The sequence below is a fragment of the Ambystoma mexicanum genome, chromosome 1q, assembly GCF_040938575.1.
Source record: "Ambystoma mexicanum isolate Mex_15411 chromosome 1q, UKY_AmexF1_1, whole genome shotgun sequence".
Lineage (NCBI taxonomy): Eukaryota > Metazoa > Chordata > Amphibia > Caudata > Ambystomatidae > Ambystoma > Ambystoma mexicanum.
This window is the reverse complement of record NC_090922.1, coordinates 547,982,293-547,998,344: the sequence shown is the minus strand read 5'-3', so window position 1 is coordinate 547,998,344 and position 16,052 is coordinate 547,982,293. Positions and strand designations below refer to the sequence as shown.

General features: G+C 45.6%; 1 protein-coding gene across 2 annotated transcripts in view; it reads right to left on the bottom strand.

Moving 5' to 3' along the window:
* LOC138531317 (carcinoembryonic antigen-related cell adhesion molecule 4-like) overlaps nucleotides 1-16,052 on the bottom strand; it is a 388,448-nt gene that overhangs the window by 14,027 nt on the left and 358,369 nt on the right. Inside the window, exon 8 of one of the 2 annotated variants that reach the window (XM_069640982.1) lies at nucleotides 11,020-11,145. The exons of the other annotated variant lie outside the window; for it this stretch is intronic. Within the exon in view, the coding sequence (XP_069497083.1) occupies nucleotides 11,052-11,145 (94 nt within the window). The 3' untranslated portion in view covers nucleotides 11,020-11,051. The remainder of the gene's footprint in view (nucleotides 1-11,019; nucleotides 11,146-16,052) is intronic. 2 annotated transcript variants of the gene reach the window in all.

The window sequence follows — 16,052 nt, the reverse complement described above, 5'->3', positions numbered from 1 at the left end:
AGTGAATACCTGTGACCCCTTAATCTGGGCCAGCCCTTGGTCAATGTAGGGCAGAGGCCATCGGGAAGTATGGACTCGTTTGTTGAGCTCCCTGAGGTCGGCGCAGAGTCTCCACTGGCCGTTTGGCTTCAATATTCCCAGCACCGGATTATTGAAGGTGCTGTGGACTGGACGGATTATTCCCCGGGACTCAAGGTTCTTAATTATTTCAGTAAGGGACTCCATTGATGCGAGAGGCAAACGATATTGCTTCACAAATACAGGAGTCATGCCAGGGTCCGTGGGGATTGTTGTTGTGTGGATGTCAGTGCGACCACAGTCATATGAGTCTACCGCAAAGAGATCTTGGAAATCCAAGAAAACTTGTTTCAACTTTTGCTTCTGTTCCAGAGTCACACAGGCATCAGCTAGGTTGACTCTCTCTTCCACCATCTGCCTGAAGCCTGGAAAGACTTCTGGTTTGGCTATCTCAGCGGCCTCCTCCAGCTGGGTGGAGAAGTCCCTGGTCAGAGTGCTGATTTGGACTGGAGGCTTCAGGTGGGAAAGGCAGCCCTCATGGACCTGGAAAATCACCTCATCCCTCCTGAAGTCACAAGTCACATCTTCCTTACCATAAGGGCAAGAAGTGTACACCAGGAAGTTCCCCCCATGCCGGGTAAAAATCCTGTCTGGTGTTGTATTGTCCTCACTGTCACTGTCAAAACAGTCCTTGGGGATTGGTCCTAACAGTTCATTTAATAAGTCGATGGAAAAATGTCGGTCATCAACCGCCATTCCAATAATGGTGCCTGCGGCTAGAGTAATACTCTTTAAGTCGCTGTTATCCACCTCTATTGGAATGGTGTCATGTTCTATGTTGACTAATGGAGTTGGGTTTACCCCCAACCCTTGCTGTTGGAGAGAAGCATTTAGATGTATGTAAGCATCAGGGTTTTTCAACTCTTGTCCACTTTTGACTTTCACTTCCAGGGAGAATTGTCGGGTCCTTTCTGGGATGGTGACTTCCTCCTTAACCTGAATTTCAACTGCATAAGGTAGCAATTGAGCTGACCTAAATGCTTTTTCTGGATAATCAAAGCTCATGGGATTATCCGCTAATCGGGACCAAGCTTTGAAGTTTATTAGGTCCAAACTAATGGCAAAGCGATTGAGAATGTCACTGCCTAAGTAAAAGGCGGCAGGGACGTCTCGCACGACCCAACAATTGTGGACTATGCTCTTGTTGCCAATGGAGATTTTGAGCATACACCTGCTTGGCAGGAGATGTTTGGAATCAGGTGCTTCCAGGTCCATTTCCCATTTGTCTATCAGTTTGAAGGTGGGAATGGCTGGATCTTTTGGGAGTTGGCGGAACATGACTTCGCTGATGAAGCTCTTACCGTTGTTCACACACACTCGAGCGAGAACAGAGTCCTTCCCATCATTTAACTGAATAGGGATGAACAACTGCTCTCCAATTTGCTGAATATCAGCCAGGCTCTGAGCTGATTTCACATCTTTCTGGACTATAGGAGTGGGAGTTTCTGATTGTGGATTAGTATAGAATCTCAGAGTGTTTCCTTCCAGCGTGGAATACCACCTTAAACTGGAAGGAAGGTTGATTTTCAGAAATAGAGAGGACCCCCCATCACCAGTCTGTTGTCCTACTGCTATTACTGTCACGTCTGGAATCTGAATTCTTGTGGGGCCTGATCCTCCCCACATTGCAAATTGTAGGCTGCCTTGCGAGCCTCTTGAGGATTTCTGTGAACAGAAAAATGTTTCAAGATGGCCGCCTTATAGGTGGACCATCTTAAATGATTTTGGTCCTCCAGCCCCGCAAAGAAACTGGAGTATTCCGGGGAGAAGGTCCACTTTACATACTGAATACAGCTTTGGCTGTCCTTCAAATGGAAAGTCTCCATCATTTGTTCAAACAACTCTAAGTGCTCCCAAACAGAATACTTAGCGTTCTTATGGTAAGGCGTGATGATGCTCCTGATCGCCTTAATCTGCTTTAAGGGGTCCTTAAGCAAGGCCCTTTCTGCCTTATTGGCCTTTTTGGTTCGGGTAACCCTTGTCCATTCGTCCTCGGACTCAGAGGCACTGCTCCCAGAGGTTCCCGTCTGTTCTTCCAGGTTTTCCCGGATTCTGCGAGCCTGGGAATGGCTGGCAGAATGTGGGGACCTGGTCTCCTGTGTCCTGCGCAGTTCAGAGGAGTCTTCAGATTCCTCCTTGCTGCCAGGATTTGATGGGTACCCCCTCCACTGACCTAACTGGGCAGAGGTTTTCAGGATGCCCTTAATGGGCCTACTCTCCTGGGGTTCCCCATTGAACTGTACTGTACTTGGGTGCCCATACCCGGATGCCCACCCCTCCATTCCTGAGTGGTACTGGCCTATGAGCCCCATACTCTTAGCTGGATAGTAATCTGCCATCCCTGTGGCCCTGTGCTCATGTGCGCCAGGGGACATGGGGGTGGTAGAGTCCAGGGACTGGGGGAGATGAAGGCCCCTGATGTTAGGGCTCCTGCGGTTATGGTCAGGAGTCTCTCTTTCCCAGCGGACCTCATCTCTATCCGCCCCTGCTCCCTGTTGCAATGCAAGAGCCTGCATTTGTGCTTTCAGTTCCTCAGTCAAGGCCTTACTAGACTCTATCAGTCTCTCCTGCATCGCTACCTGTTGTTGGAGCCTATCATTGTGTTGACAGAGGGCCTCATTTTCCCTCTGTGCTTCCTGGTTGGTCCTGGAGAACTGGGCCAGTCTTTGCTGCAGGAGGTTTACCTCCTGAGTCCCATCCCTACCGGCCTGCTCCTTTCTTGCCAGAGCATCTTCCACCCTTCTGGTGTGCTCTACCAAGTTCTGGTTTTCTTTTTGGAGGTCACCCAGACCCTGGAGGGCCAGGTGATTTTCTTCAATTTCCTTTTTTAAGTGGCAGACTTTCTGGCCTAAAGTGTCTCTTTCCTGACTGAGAGCCTGCATCTGTGCTGCCAGGTCGTCCCTCTGCCTTTGAAGGGCACCGGCTTTCCGGCGCTCTTCATCAAACTCTGCCTGGGTATCCAGGTCTTTCAGAATCAGTTTATTGCTTTCTGCCTTTTCCCTATCTAGGTGGCCTTGCAGGGTGACTACCTGCTCAGCACATACCCTGTTGAAGTCCAGTTGTTGCTCCAGCTTTTTCTGGCTTTGCAGTAGGGAGTCCAAACCTTCTTGGTGTTCCTTCTGCAAGGTCAGAAATCTGGTATCCTGTTCTGACTTTTCCTTTTGCAGCACATCCATATCCTCCTTTTTTTTAGTGATGTACTGTCTGGTCTCATTTTCTGACTCCTGGGTTCTGTGCAGCCTTTGCTCAGAAGAGTCCAGATCAGATTGGGCCTTCTCTAACGCCATCTGTTGCCTTTTTGCCAGATCATGGCCTTCAGCACATTTATTCTGTATGGCTCCCATATATAAATATAAATATGCCGCTATCCTAACAATCTTGTCGTGTTCATCTTTGGCCTTAGGAGCCATATATAGTTCACTCAGGGCCACATGTAATGGACCCTGATCTCTCCATAAGTCTGACCCTGTTTCAGTGGCCTGTCGCGTGATGGCCTGCAACCAGGCATCCTGGCCCTGCTCAGCCCATTCACCTCTCACAAATAGTTTATGTAAGAAGTGCTCTCTGGCTATTTTCATATCTACCAAGGTCGTCATTCTAGAGATTGGTCTCTGTCCTGACTTACAGAAGTTAGTATTTTATTTTTGCAGAACAGAACTTTTCTTGGAGCGTTCCTATGAGGAGTGCTTTACAGCGTAACACAGTGTGGTGATCCGACCGGATATGTGTATCTGGTCAGCTGGCACGCTGTATTAATCTGCACAAATGGTAAATCTAACCCAAACGTCCGGCCCGAGCCCCCAATTTGTAAGAGGATTCAATTCAACACTACAGCTAAGTCAACGCCTAGTCTATAATACTGAATGGAAACCCTTATTGATATATCTTTATGTCCAGTTCATACGTTCTGGATGACTACCCATATATAACACCCCTCTCTTGGAATCCTCCTGACCCCACTGAGCTAAGAAGTAGTTCTGTTTTGCAAGTTAAAAGGTTTAATTGATAGTTTCAACAATATATATTATACCACGCTTTATAATAAATTAATAATTGGATATCACACTTAATCTGGTATGATAAAGATTAACAACGGAGAATCTGGCACTAGCACACTTCTTGATAATCACTAAGGAGTTGACATGAAATGGATAAGATAGCAACAATACTTTTATAGTTTCAAATAGATGCAATGTGGAATGAAATACAGTACAGAAAATAACTTGATAGGAATCCAGCAAAAACAATGTAATCACTTTCTTGTACAATTCACCCCCCCCCTTTTATGCAATGCAAGGAAATGGAAGGAAGCACACAATTCTCAGAAATGCAATTCAAATGTAATTCAGTTCACCCAGCAACTTAGACTACAGACGTTGAAAACACAGGCAAAATGCTTTTATATGTGCTGGCAATTAAGTGAAAAATATGCTAAATTGCTTTTAATTCCCTCTAGGAGGTTCAGGGTGAGTGGTATTTAGTTAATATTAGTCCAGGCTCACTTTAGCAAGGATCTAGGAATAATTGGTAGGTTAAACGGATTTTTGGCAAATGAAAGGCAAGCAGCAGCAAATTTTTACACGTGGAGAAATGTGCAAATCGCGGTAAATTCGCGAATGCGCCGAGCGCAATTACAGAGGAACTACAAGGACTATCACTATCGTTTTGGGGTCCTATGAAAGCCTAAGATCTCAGCTTCCAAATGAAAGTTACTGCAAGTCTCTAGCACAAACGGTCACGGAGATATGAGCGATTAAATAAAGGTCGTTTTTCAGATTTGAAATTTTAAAAGCTCAAAATGACAAGTGACAGATTTTGCAGCTAGAATGACAGGTGACAGATTTGGAGTTATCAGGCAGTTCTACTTAGGTTAAATAGATTGAATTAGATGAATTTAAACTAAGAGCTTTGGTTTGGTACAGTTTTACTATGTACTCACACTATATTCTTGAATTAAATGGGCCTCGTCATGGATCTGGTCAGGTTTTAAACTGGACTCTGGAACTGCTAACATGGGTCTGGGTCAGCTCTGCTCTCTCTCTGGGTACCGCACTGCTTCTGAATTCTGGAGATTGATGGATTTGAAGTCTCTAGTTTGTCTCTCTGGAGGTTTGATGGAGGTAAATATGGATTTTTCCGGCAGAGCTTCCAGCGGCAGATGGAAATGAAGGTCCCTATCTGTCCTGACTGTCTGCTTTTATGTGTTTAGAATGTGGGTGTGTTCTAGCATCACTGACCCTACCTCTCTCTCAGCTTCTAATTGGTCAAACTTCCATTTCTCATTTGATTGGGGGAGCTAAGTTGTGTCAGAGTGATGTCATTTTACAGCCTGCAGAGAGTCCACTCCTCCTGTCAACTTGCACACAAATCTAGATTTGATAACAAAAGACATATTTGCACAGGTAAACATTGGTTTAAAATTACATGCACACATCACATATCACAGGAGATATACCCTGTCCAAACTTTGCTCTTCCTGGGGGCTTGCATTCAGAAATGGCACATATTTCACTTTGTAACTGATTTTGCAATTCCGGACATTGACCCAAATTTACACACATGTGCGCAAGGAGTATGGACATTAGTTGATGAAGTGTCAGATTTTTCACATGCACACATTCTGAGTAATATCCTCTTTTCTGCTAAAACCCCCCTGAACATGCCACCGGTTCGAAAAACCTCTTAAAATGTGGGCAGAAAAATCACAAGAATTATGGTGTCATTTATACAATTTTCACATGTCCGCTCTATGAGTTATTCATCTTTTTCTAAAACCATATTCTGGCTATAGAGGTGTGTCTTTTCAGGTCACATGGTACAGAAACCAGTCTTTCCAGTTTCTGGCAAGCTCAGAGACCCTGCCCCTCCCAGCTTCTGCCAAGAGGAAGCTCCATTTACGACTCCCGCCAATAAAACATTTGCCTGAGTCAGGACAGGGCTTTGTTCAATTTCCTGCAGAGCCCAGGTAATTCAATCAGGGAAGTGTCATATCCCTTTTGGTGTGAGCAGCAAAAGGGCAGCTAGGCCTGGGAACACAGCTGTGACTCAAGTTTCACTCCTGATGGGGGTAGTTGCCAGGCAGAATTCAGTTCCTTAAGCCAAGTTTCAGATAAAATGTCACTTTTTGTTCCCCAGTTTAAGTCAAGACATTTTTTTTACATATGCAGCTAGAATGCTGATTCTAAGTTCAAAACTATGACATTTAAACAGTTACAAAGGCATGTGACACCAAACATAGGTCACTCATTTAATCTAAACATTTTCGATTTTAGTGTCTTTAAATCCAGTGCAACTTAAACTGCTGAAATCCACAGCTAGGCCAGTCTTGTTATAAACCTTCAAGTCACTTCAGAATATAACTTTACATTGTATCCACCTCTCAGTAAGTCTTTCTTTGGCTTGCCTTGGGTTCACTTATTCAGTTTTACACAAAAAAGTAAAATCTGGTGTTGTTTTAAAACGCCGGCTTTTGGATAGTGGTGAGTACTGGTACTGCACCCCTTTTTGGGATTTAAGAAAATGAATTCCTAACAGTTATGGGTTTGCTTTTGGCAATCAGCATTGCCACTCCCGATGGTTTCAAACTACTGTGTGGGTAGTCCAATGGGGGTTTTAGGCAGTGTCCTTCTGTGCCCATAACATCTGCAAAAATGAGTGGCAGCCTATTCTTCCTGCATTTCCCTGTACATTTTCTGGGAAACTCTGGCCATCATGATGTTTTCCATGTCAGTACTGCACAGTTTTGAGGTAGGGCTCGGATGCATGGGTAAATACATCCCACAATACACTTAAATAACTGCCAAATTCTGTGAGAAACATTTCCTGTTCATTTTCCGGGGCATAAACAGACATTATAGTCACTGGATTCCCCCTCATAAATAAGTAGCGAACTTCTTGTGTCTGATTTGGCTGTGTATGTCAAATCTGATATCCCTGCTTACAATTATTGCCACTCTTGAGCTCTTTTGATTTGACACAGGCCAAACAATACAGATTGCCCATCCGACAAGCGCAGGAAGTCTTGATTCTATCAAAGACACGGAGGCGAGCATTATGCTTAAACTTCTTTTGTTACTGCTCAACAGCAATTCAAAACTTTTCTCTTTAAACTGTTTTTATTTTATTTTTTACATGCCCCATGGGCTTAAAAAACATACATAAACCAAAAACATGGAAACATAAAACTCTCAATCCCAAGATCCTTTTAGTCCCTGTAGTCCTTAGCCTCCTTTCTGTCCACCAATGGCAGCTTTCTGCCCCATATAAACTCCTGTGTCCCTAGGTCCTTTCCTCTTCTTTTTGCTGCTCGACAGTTAAGTGATTGCGTGTTTAAGTTAGCGGATGTAATGTCAGTAAAAGGTGAAGCGGGGTTTTACGTTAGTGGGATATAATTTGATAATATAATGGTCTAGCGCGTAGGAGTGTATATATTTCATCCCCGCGAACGCAAATTAATCCAAACGGTACAGTCGGCGTTCGTACGCGACACGCGGCAGCGCCTGCTTACATTGATATTGTATTTCATTGTTTAGCAGGGCGCAGGCGAGGGAACGGGCATCCCGCGAGTGATCTTGCTCGCGTAGGTGAGCCCGTTCCATCATTGTCGGCGAAGGCGCGAAAGACGCGTTCAGTCATAGGAACCGCTGAGGAGGAAGCGGGTTCATTGAGGCTTCCGCGCATGCGCGGAAAAGATACGCCGACTCAAGGAACATTCTTTACTCGAACGTTCAGGAGTGCGGGCGGTTTGAAAGGAAGCATACAAAACATCAGCAAACTCCTTCTGACACTCGCTGGTCCAATTAAACAAACCACCTTCTTGCACAGTTCTCTGATGTTTTTACACTTGTCTGAAAAGTACCTACCAAACTTCGAGCAGTATTTGGCTATAATCCTTTCTTACTCCACTGATGTCAAAGATAGTCTAAGGAAGTTGCATGGAAATAAGACTTTTCCTTCCAAAGAGTAAGTCCAACACCGGCCAGGACTTGAAGTACTCTGGTGATCCTTAAACCATGTTCCTCTTTATTGTGACACCACACAATTCCCACCCTCCCAAACCTCCCTACCACCTATTATTAAGCACAAGCAAACTTATTTCAGCTAGCATGTCTCGTAATTCTCACCATCTGCCATTCCTTCTACCCCTTTTAGCCACCATCAATGAAGAAGCATGGCTGATGTTACTCCCCTTGCAGTCCATTGGCATTTGATCATCCCTGTATTGAAGAAACTACATCTTCACTCTGGTTGCATGTTCAAACAAATTGCACTTAGGTCAGTGACCAGACTTATTTTATTCTTTTAAGGAGGCCGAGCACTGTCACCCCTTTCTCATTGATTGTAAGGAGATCTTGAAGTAGTCCAACTTCGTGTAGTTTATGGCTAGGGACCATTCCTGATGCAGGGCTACTGGATAGGTTCCCCTTGCCGTGTTGGCCTCTTGTATCTATTGTTTCCCATTTCAGAAGGTCAGTCCCCTCCTCCACAGAGAAAATAGTAAACATTCTGTCTTGACATCTAAACTGGAGCTGGAATGTTGCGTCTGTTCGTTTTTTCATCCCTTTCTCAAGACCAGGGTAGAAGGTGCAATATCATGATAGAGCTGTATCTGATAAGAAATGCTATTCTCTTTTCTAGCAGCTAGCAGCCATCATGATTTTTTATTTAGTTTAGAGGTTGTTCATCTTTATTAAAATATCCTGAGGTTGCACTCTCTGGTTTAACTATGGCATTGGGAATCTATTGCCAGTTATAAGGTTCCTATACATCTGTGCCTTGTCCGCAATGTACCATCCTCCCGTAATAATGCACTGTATTCAATACTCTTGTCTCTCTATACTTAGGTTAGGAGATTGATTTAAAAAGGTTTCCTCTTGCCATCCATGCCCTTGGGATTAATGTCCCACAATCTGCAAGACAGGTAGGCTTTGTTCAGTATTATGTACCCCACTGCTTTTGTCTTTTCTAATACTATTGCCTATTCTTAGGTATTATTCTGTTTTTCATAACTTTCAGATGTATATATATATATATATATATATATATATATATATATATTTATATATATATATATGTGATTCACACACACACTGTCTAGGAACTCTATCTTTGTTCCAGTTGATGCACCCATCTTTATCACCACATAGAGTGAGTTTTATATCCTCGTTGATTTTAATAGGCAATCACCAGCTGGCAAAATTATTGGTCCTTGGCTCCTATACGTAGGGAGTCTTTAATTATCGGTCCTGAAGAGGTCTTAATCAATCTGTATGCTGAAACATAGTCATATGTCAACCCTACTTGAAAAGGCACGTCCCTTCCCAGTGTGGGACTCTTCAAGCTAAATAATTTATATTTGTTGACATTGCAATTGATTTTACAAGTAAAAAGCAAAATCAATCTTTGAAACAATCTATCCTTCAATGTGAATAGTACATTCTACTAGACAACTAATATTCCCTGGTATGGACATTGCATTCACATTGCACTGTGGTGCCGCATTTTCATGCTCATTATGGTCTCCACCTCTGTCCAGGGCTGGCAGAGGCCGCACTGAAGCACTGCTTGCCCAGCACACCTTGCCAGAGTCTCTCTGAGCATGTGACGGCAGGCCATGTGACCGCAGTCCTCGCAAGCCCCACTGCTAGCTCACAGGATTGACTCCTCTCCCCAGAGGCAGATCAGAGCCCAGCTGGTCAGACAGAAGATCCTCTGATGGCTCTCTGAAGTTGCCCTAGCACCATCTTGAAGTTCATCGTTTAAGGCCACAGGCTCAGTCCGCGACCTCCCTCAGCACCCACCCACATGCTTGACCTCTTGGGTTGCTTACTGGAGCCTAGCAAGCCCACTTAATTCCTAATCTTGGCCAAATGCCCACACATACCTCGACTTTGGTCCCGAGGGCGTTCCTACCACAAAGAGCAATCAGGCCAAATGGGAAAAGATGCTATATAAATGACAACTACAATACAATTTGTTCCAAAATATATTGTCTATTTGTGTTGAACAAAATCTGAGTATATTGCTGAGTTTACGCTGGGTGAAACAACCAAAATGCAAAGTCTTTGTATCCATCTTGACCTCTAGGGATTCCTAGGGATGGCTTTACATTCCATAACTTTGCAGCCCATTTGAGCCGGATGAACACCCACTCAAAGTGCTCGCCAGCTGATAGCCAACTGATAGCTAACAAAACGCGAGGCGATGGTGCATCAAACTAACGTCAGCCTTACTGGACGCCCGCGTAGAGGGCGACACTGTTTGGCATATGAATTTCAAGGTAAATGATGGCTTGTGGCCTTGGCTAAGAACTAGCTCTTATGTAAAGAAGAAAGAGTAAAACTAGTCTTTCCTTCTGACTCAGATGTGAAATAATACAGATAGCCTGACAGCTTCATTGAAGGATGCCTTTGCAAATTCAGCTTCACACACAGCAATGAAATTGAAGGTCGGTAAGACAGGGCAGGGTTCAGCTTAAAATAACACTTACAACAAAGGTCATTTATTTAAATATTGTTTTATGTTGATTTTCCATTTAGTGTACGGGGTGAATGACAACATGTGCTGGGAGAAGCCTGAAGCACCCCCTTGCCTTAGTACTATTTTGTGTCCTGAAGACGGATTCAAAGGAGCACAGAAAAGAGGAAGGAATAGATCTATCCATAGATGTGTCTTCCTTTGATCCAGAAACACAATGCCGTGTTGACACCCAATAGAGAGAGCTATTTCATAATTAGTATTGTTAATAGTCCTCTCACGTGTGCTACTATCACCACATTAAACGAAACTGTTCTTGGGTGGTATAGGCAGGGGGCATCATAATTTGTCTCGAAAGTGGTTTGCATATGTGTATTTTGGACACCATATTGAACCGTGTATATTTTCACATTTTAGTGTTTTAAACTTTGTTTTTGAATAAAACGTGTCTAAATTGTCACTGACCTTGTGGTTCTGCTTAGCAATGTCGAGTAGTCCTATATTGACCTGACTCTCAGCGCCCACGTCCATTGTTTGTAAAAGTGGGGTAGCTTCCTGTGGAATCTGTTTGTTTTCTTAAACCCATTTGAACTATTACATGTGGGGGAAAAACATGAACATCACTATTGGTTTGAATACATAAGTGTCAGTGAAGCACAGAATTCTAGTGAAATCCCTCGTGCACAGGACTATTAGCAAACCTAGACATGTTATAGCCTTTCTGGGCAGAAGCATAGAACTTGATCTTAGGACCCTAAGCAATGCCATGTTGGGACCCATGTGTGTCCATAGCCTTGCCACTTAGTACTACTCACTGAAACAACCCAAGCCAAAAGTGGTAGAAAAATTTCAATCCAGCATAACCGCTGAGAATTTTAACAACAAATAGGAGATGGATGGACAGCTATGAATTTCTCATAAATACTGGCCATTGCTATGAGCAGATTTCAATGTAATAGATTGACCCATCTGAATCATTGGAGAATGGCACAAAATATATGCAAATCTGCCTCAGTCCACAAACCAAGGAGCAGTCTTTAATTCAGTAATATTGTTTTACTTTGGAATGAGCTTGATGTAGTTCATGATTACCATCTCTTCGCCCCAGTCCTACCCTTGTCTCCCTCGCTCTCTTTCCATGTTGGCTGGGCATTGCTGCCCATAGCTTTTGGACGCACCTGCATCTGCTAATGGCGTGCACTTCCTCGTTGCCTTCTCATCGACCGAGGTGGTCGTGCGCCTACCCTGTGACCTTCTGGCACCCTCACTGTACCTGATACGGCTCTCGCACCCCTCCCACTTCAGGGTGAGACCCTACCAGCATATGCCTTCCATACTTCACTGCTTCGCCTCCCCACAGCTTGCATCATTCCACACGCCCACTTCCGACTTTCTTTACTTTCAAATCTCACATTGCGATCCCATAACAGGCCTTGCATTCTGGCTTGCAACTACTTTTGTCTTTATATTTTTCCTACTGCTGCCTCCGCATCCTACCCACTGGAACCCTTTTCGATTGACTTCAGTATCCAGCCACTTGGTGCAGTCACTTGTTACTTTCCTGGCACTTCAGAAGTGGACCTTGCTTTCAGCCTGTGCTGCATCATTTTCACCTGCCTGTAACCGTTGACTCTGTCTCTGCTTCAGCCCTGTGCTGTCTCTGTTTCTATCAAACTCAACTCATACCTACTTTTCCCTTGCCAATCTACACCTACTTTTATCTGCATACTTGATTTTTCCCTCTGCTCCACCAGTTGATGCATTGCAATGTTTCACTTTACCTACCTATACATGCATATTTGATGTAGCCCGTGCACTATGAGGTGAAGTTTTCCCAATGTATGCAACCACTACAATGTTGCATTTAAACTACATTATGCCTAATATTTGATGTAGCTCCCGCACTTCGAGGTGAGGCTTTCCCAAATTATCCACCCAATTCAATGTTTTTCTGCCAGCCTTGTGTTGTGTTGTACCCTGTTCTTTGGCACTTATTGTATCATCTTCCCCCTCTCCCCTCACTTTTTGTTACTGCACTTGCATGATCCAAATGGCCCTTGACCTAGTAGAACCGTGTTTTATTTTGTCTCCCAATTGTGCACCCACTCGTATTTCGCCTTCTGTTGCCAGCCTTGCACTGTTTTGTACCTGTTCACTTGCAACTATGTTTGCCCCACATCCCTCCCTTGTACTTTTTTGTTATGGCGCTTGCAGGTGTGAATGACTCAAGGCCTTGTAGGACCATTTTGTTTTTGTCCCTATTCACACGTCCCCTTTGTCTTGATGTGCCTTGCAACACAGTGATCGTCCAAGGAGCCGGCAGGCAGACACCGCCCCCCACCGAAGGGTCTCCAACAAAGGGTAGTGTCGACCCTGGCTGCCACTTCTTTCCCTCCTGCACTCTGGTTAGACACCATGCTGCTTAGGCCCCTGGGACCTCAAGTACGGCATCTAAAAAACCATCTCGGGCCTTTTTCATCATGGCTGCCGGGATAGCTGCTTGTCTCTGAGGCTTCACCAACCTCCTTCATTTAGCCTGAATGGCTGCTTCCATCTACTTGATTGATTGGCCCTGGAGCCGGCAGGTGGACACCAGACCCAACTGAAGGGCCTCCAACAAAGGGTAGTGTCTACCCTGTCTGACACTACTTTCCCTCCTGCACTCTGGCAAGACACCACGCTGCTTAGCCCCCTGGCATCTACAATACCATCCAGGGCCTTTTTCATCATGGCCGCCAGGGTAGCTGCTTGCCTCTGAGGCTTAACCAGCCTTCTTTGTTCAGCCTGATTGGCTGCTTCCATCTACGACAGTGATTGGCCCTCGAGCTCGCAAGCGTATGCCGGCCCACACCGAAGGGCCTCGAACAAATGGTAGTGTCTACCCTATCTGCCGCTTATTTTCTTCTTGCACTCTGCCAAAGACACCACACTGCATAGGCCTCGGGGACCTCGAGGACGGCTTTTACAATACCATCCCAGGCCTTTTTCACCATGGCTGCTGGGATAGCTGCATGCCTCTGAGGATTCACCAGCCTCCTTCGTTAAGCCTGATTGGCTGCTTCCATTTACTTCAGTGATTGGCCTGGGAGCCTGCAGGCGAAAGCCGGCCCCCACCGGAGGACCTCCAACAAAAGTTAATGTCTACCCTGTCTGCCACTTCTTTCCCTCCTGCACTCCGGCAAGACACCATGCTGCTTAGGCCCCTGGGGCCTTGAGGACGGCATCTAGAATACCATACTGGGGCTTTTTCATCATGGCCGCAGGATAGCTGCTTGCCTCTGAGGCTTTTCCAGCCTCCTTCGTTCATCCTCATTGGCTGCTTCCATCTACTTCCCCCTATCTGTTTTATGTTGTGATACTGTTGCTTGCTGTAACTTAAGCCCTTTCTCATTGGACTCCTGACTTACGGCACTTCTGTTTCATCTCCCCTGTATTGGCTTCTAGGCCACCTGGTGAATTCCTCTTGCACAGTGCATTCCCTCTTCCTGGCCCTACTACCCCCGCCTGTACCCAGGGTGCTCCCTGTCTCCCCTATCTAATCTAATGGTTACTCTATCACCTATCCTAGCTCTCTCTTGGAGTCTGGAAGGAAAACGTTTAAGAATGTGCTCCTGGCCTCCAACCCAGGCCTCCCTATTGCTGATACCTAGTCAATGCTTCCTCCAGACAGACTATCACTGACATCCTCTTCACTGTCCCTTCACCTGACCTATTGACTCCCCATAAGATCTCTATACTATCCCCTTTTTCCTCCTTGGTGGAACTCGATGGGAAGTTCTCTTGGTATACTTCTCATCATCTAGGTGCATCATTAATGTCTACCAAAATTGCACTATTTTGTCATTGGTTATTTATAACGTGCTAAATACCCAGAGGTTTCTGAGCGCGGCACGGGGATCGAACCTGTGTTGCTCCACGTCGTCTTGCTTCCAAGGTGAGCCTGTTGCCCCTGAGCTATCTTCCAGATACAAAGAGATGCCCACTATCGTAGCTCAGGTCTCTCAGCCCAACCTCCTCCTTCTGGCTAGGCATCTCTCGTCTCTCATCAATTTCCTCCTCTCTGCAGCCACTACTCCAACTGCCACCCCTCTTGCCTCTCAGCCCCCACCAATGGGTGTACCACATCCCTGTACCCCACCTCGGAAGACCTTTAAAGGTGGCAACCAGCTTCACTTAGCTACCCTCAATTCTCGCTCTGCTGATAAACACTCCTCTGCATCTGTCACCTTCTTGAAGACGTTGACCTCGACATACTTTCTCTCACTGAGACATGGTTCAATGCCAGCTCTGTCACTGTTTTTGACACTCTACTTCCTGATGGCTCCAAGATCCTCTCCAAGCCAGGGCTAACCGGTCTGGAGGTGGAGTGACACATGTTTTCCCTGAATGGTCCCTGCTTCTATCATTCCCACTCAATCTTACTATTCCTTTGAATGCCTCATCTGTTGGTTTAGTCTCCAACTCTCTCTCTCACCACTATCTATAGGCCCCCTGGACCTTCCCACCTTTCCTCTCTGAATAGGCTGACCTCTCCTGTCCTCCTCCCACAAACGTCTCTTCCTTGGTGACTTTAATATTCATCTAAACACTCCGGATGCAGCCACTGTACTTTTCCCCAACATCTGTGACTCTTTCTATCACAATTATTCCCTCCGTCCTGACCCACTCTTCTGGACACACCATGGATGAGCTCATCCAAGCAGACATCACTCTCTCAAACCCTCTAACTACCCTTCTCTCCTGGTCTGACCGCTCTCTAGTCTCCTCCCATCTGGTGCTCCCTGGACCCCCGGCGATGCCCGTGCCCGCACTGCCAGTCTCCTTCTACATCATATGACCGATGAAGCATGTGTCAGTTGGTGCATTTGCAACCATCTTCATTCCTCCTGCTATTGATTCTTGTACCAACTCAGCACTTGCAAATCTCCGTCTCTCCATCTCCAACACTCAGGATATCCTTGCCCTGTCATGAGGATGGCATGAAGCCTGCCTCTAAGTGCAACTTTTGGTATGACTCTGACTTGGCTGCTCTGAAATGAAAGTGCAAAGTTGCTGACAGGAACTGGCAGGCCTCAAGCACATCCTCTGTCAAACTGGCCTGCTGCCTGCTCCAAAGCCAATATTGACTCTCCATCCACTCTAAGAAGAGGGCTCATGTCCAAGCCCACATTTCTGGGGCCACCAATAACAAGCCTGAACTTTTCAAAATCTGCAAGGAACTTGCATATCCTTCTGCAGTCTCTTCTTCTCCTCTTCCCTTCCAGTCCCTCTGCGCTGGCCTGACCTCCCACTTCTCCACCAAAACTCAGGACATCCTGTCCTCAATTTCCACTACTCCCCTGTCCACCCTCCTCCAATCTTGCCTCCCTTGGCCCCACTCTCGCCCTTCCCCTTTCTCTTCTCCTTCTCTCCCATTGAACTGGATGAGGTCTCTAGAGTAGTCCGCTCTTTGAAAGTATGCTCCAAACAGGTGCTCCCCTGCTCTTCCAGAACTATCA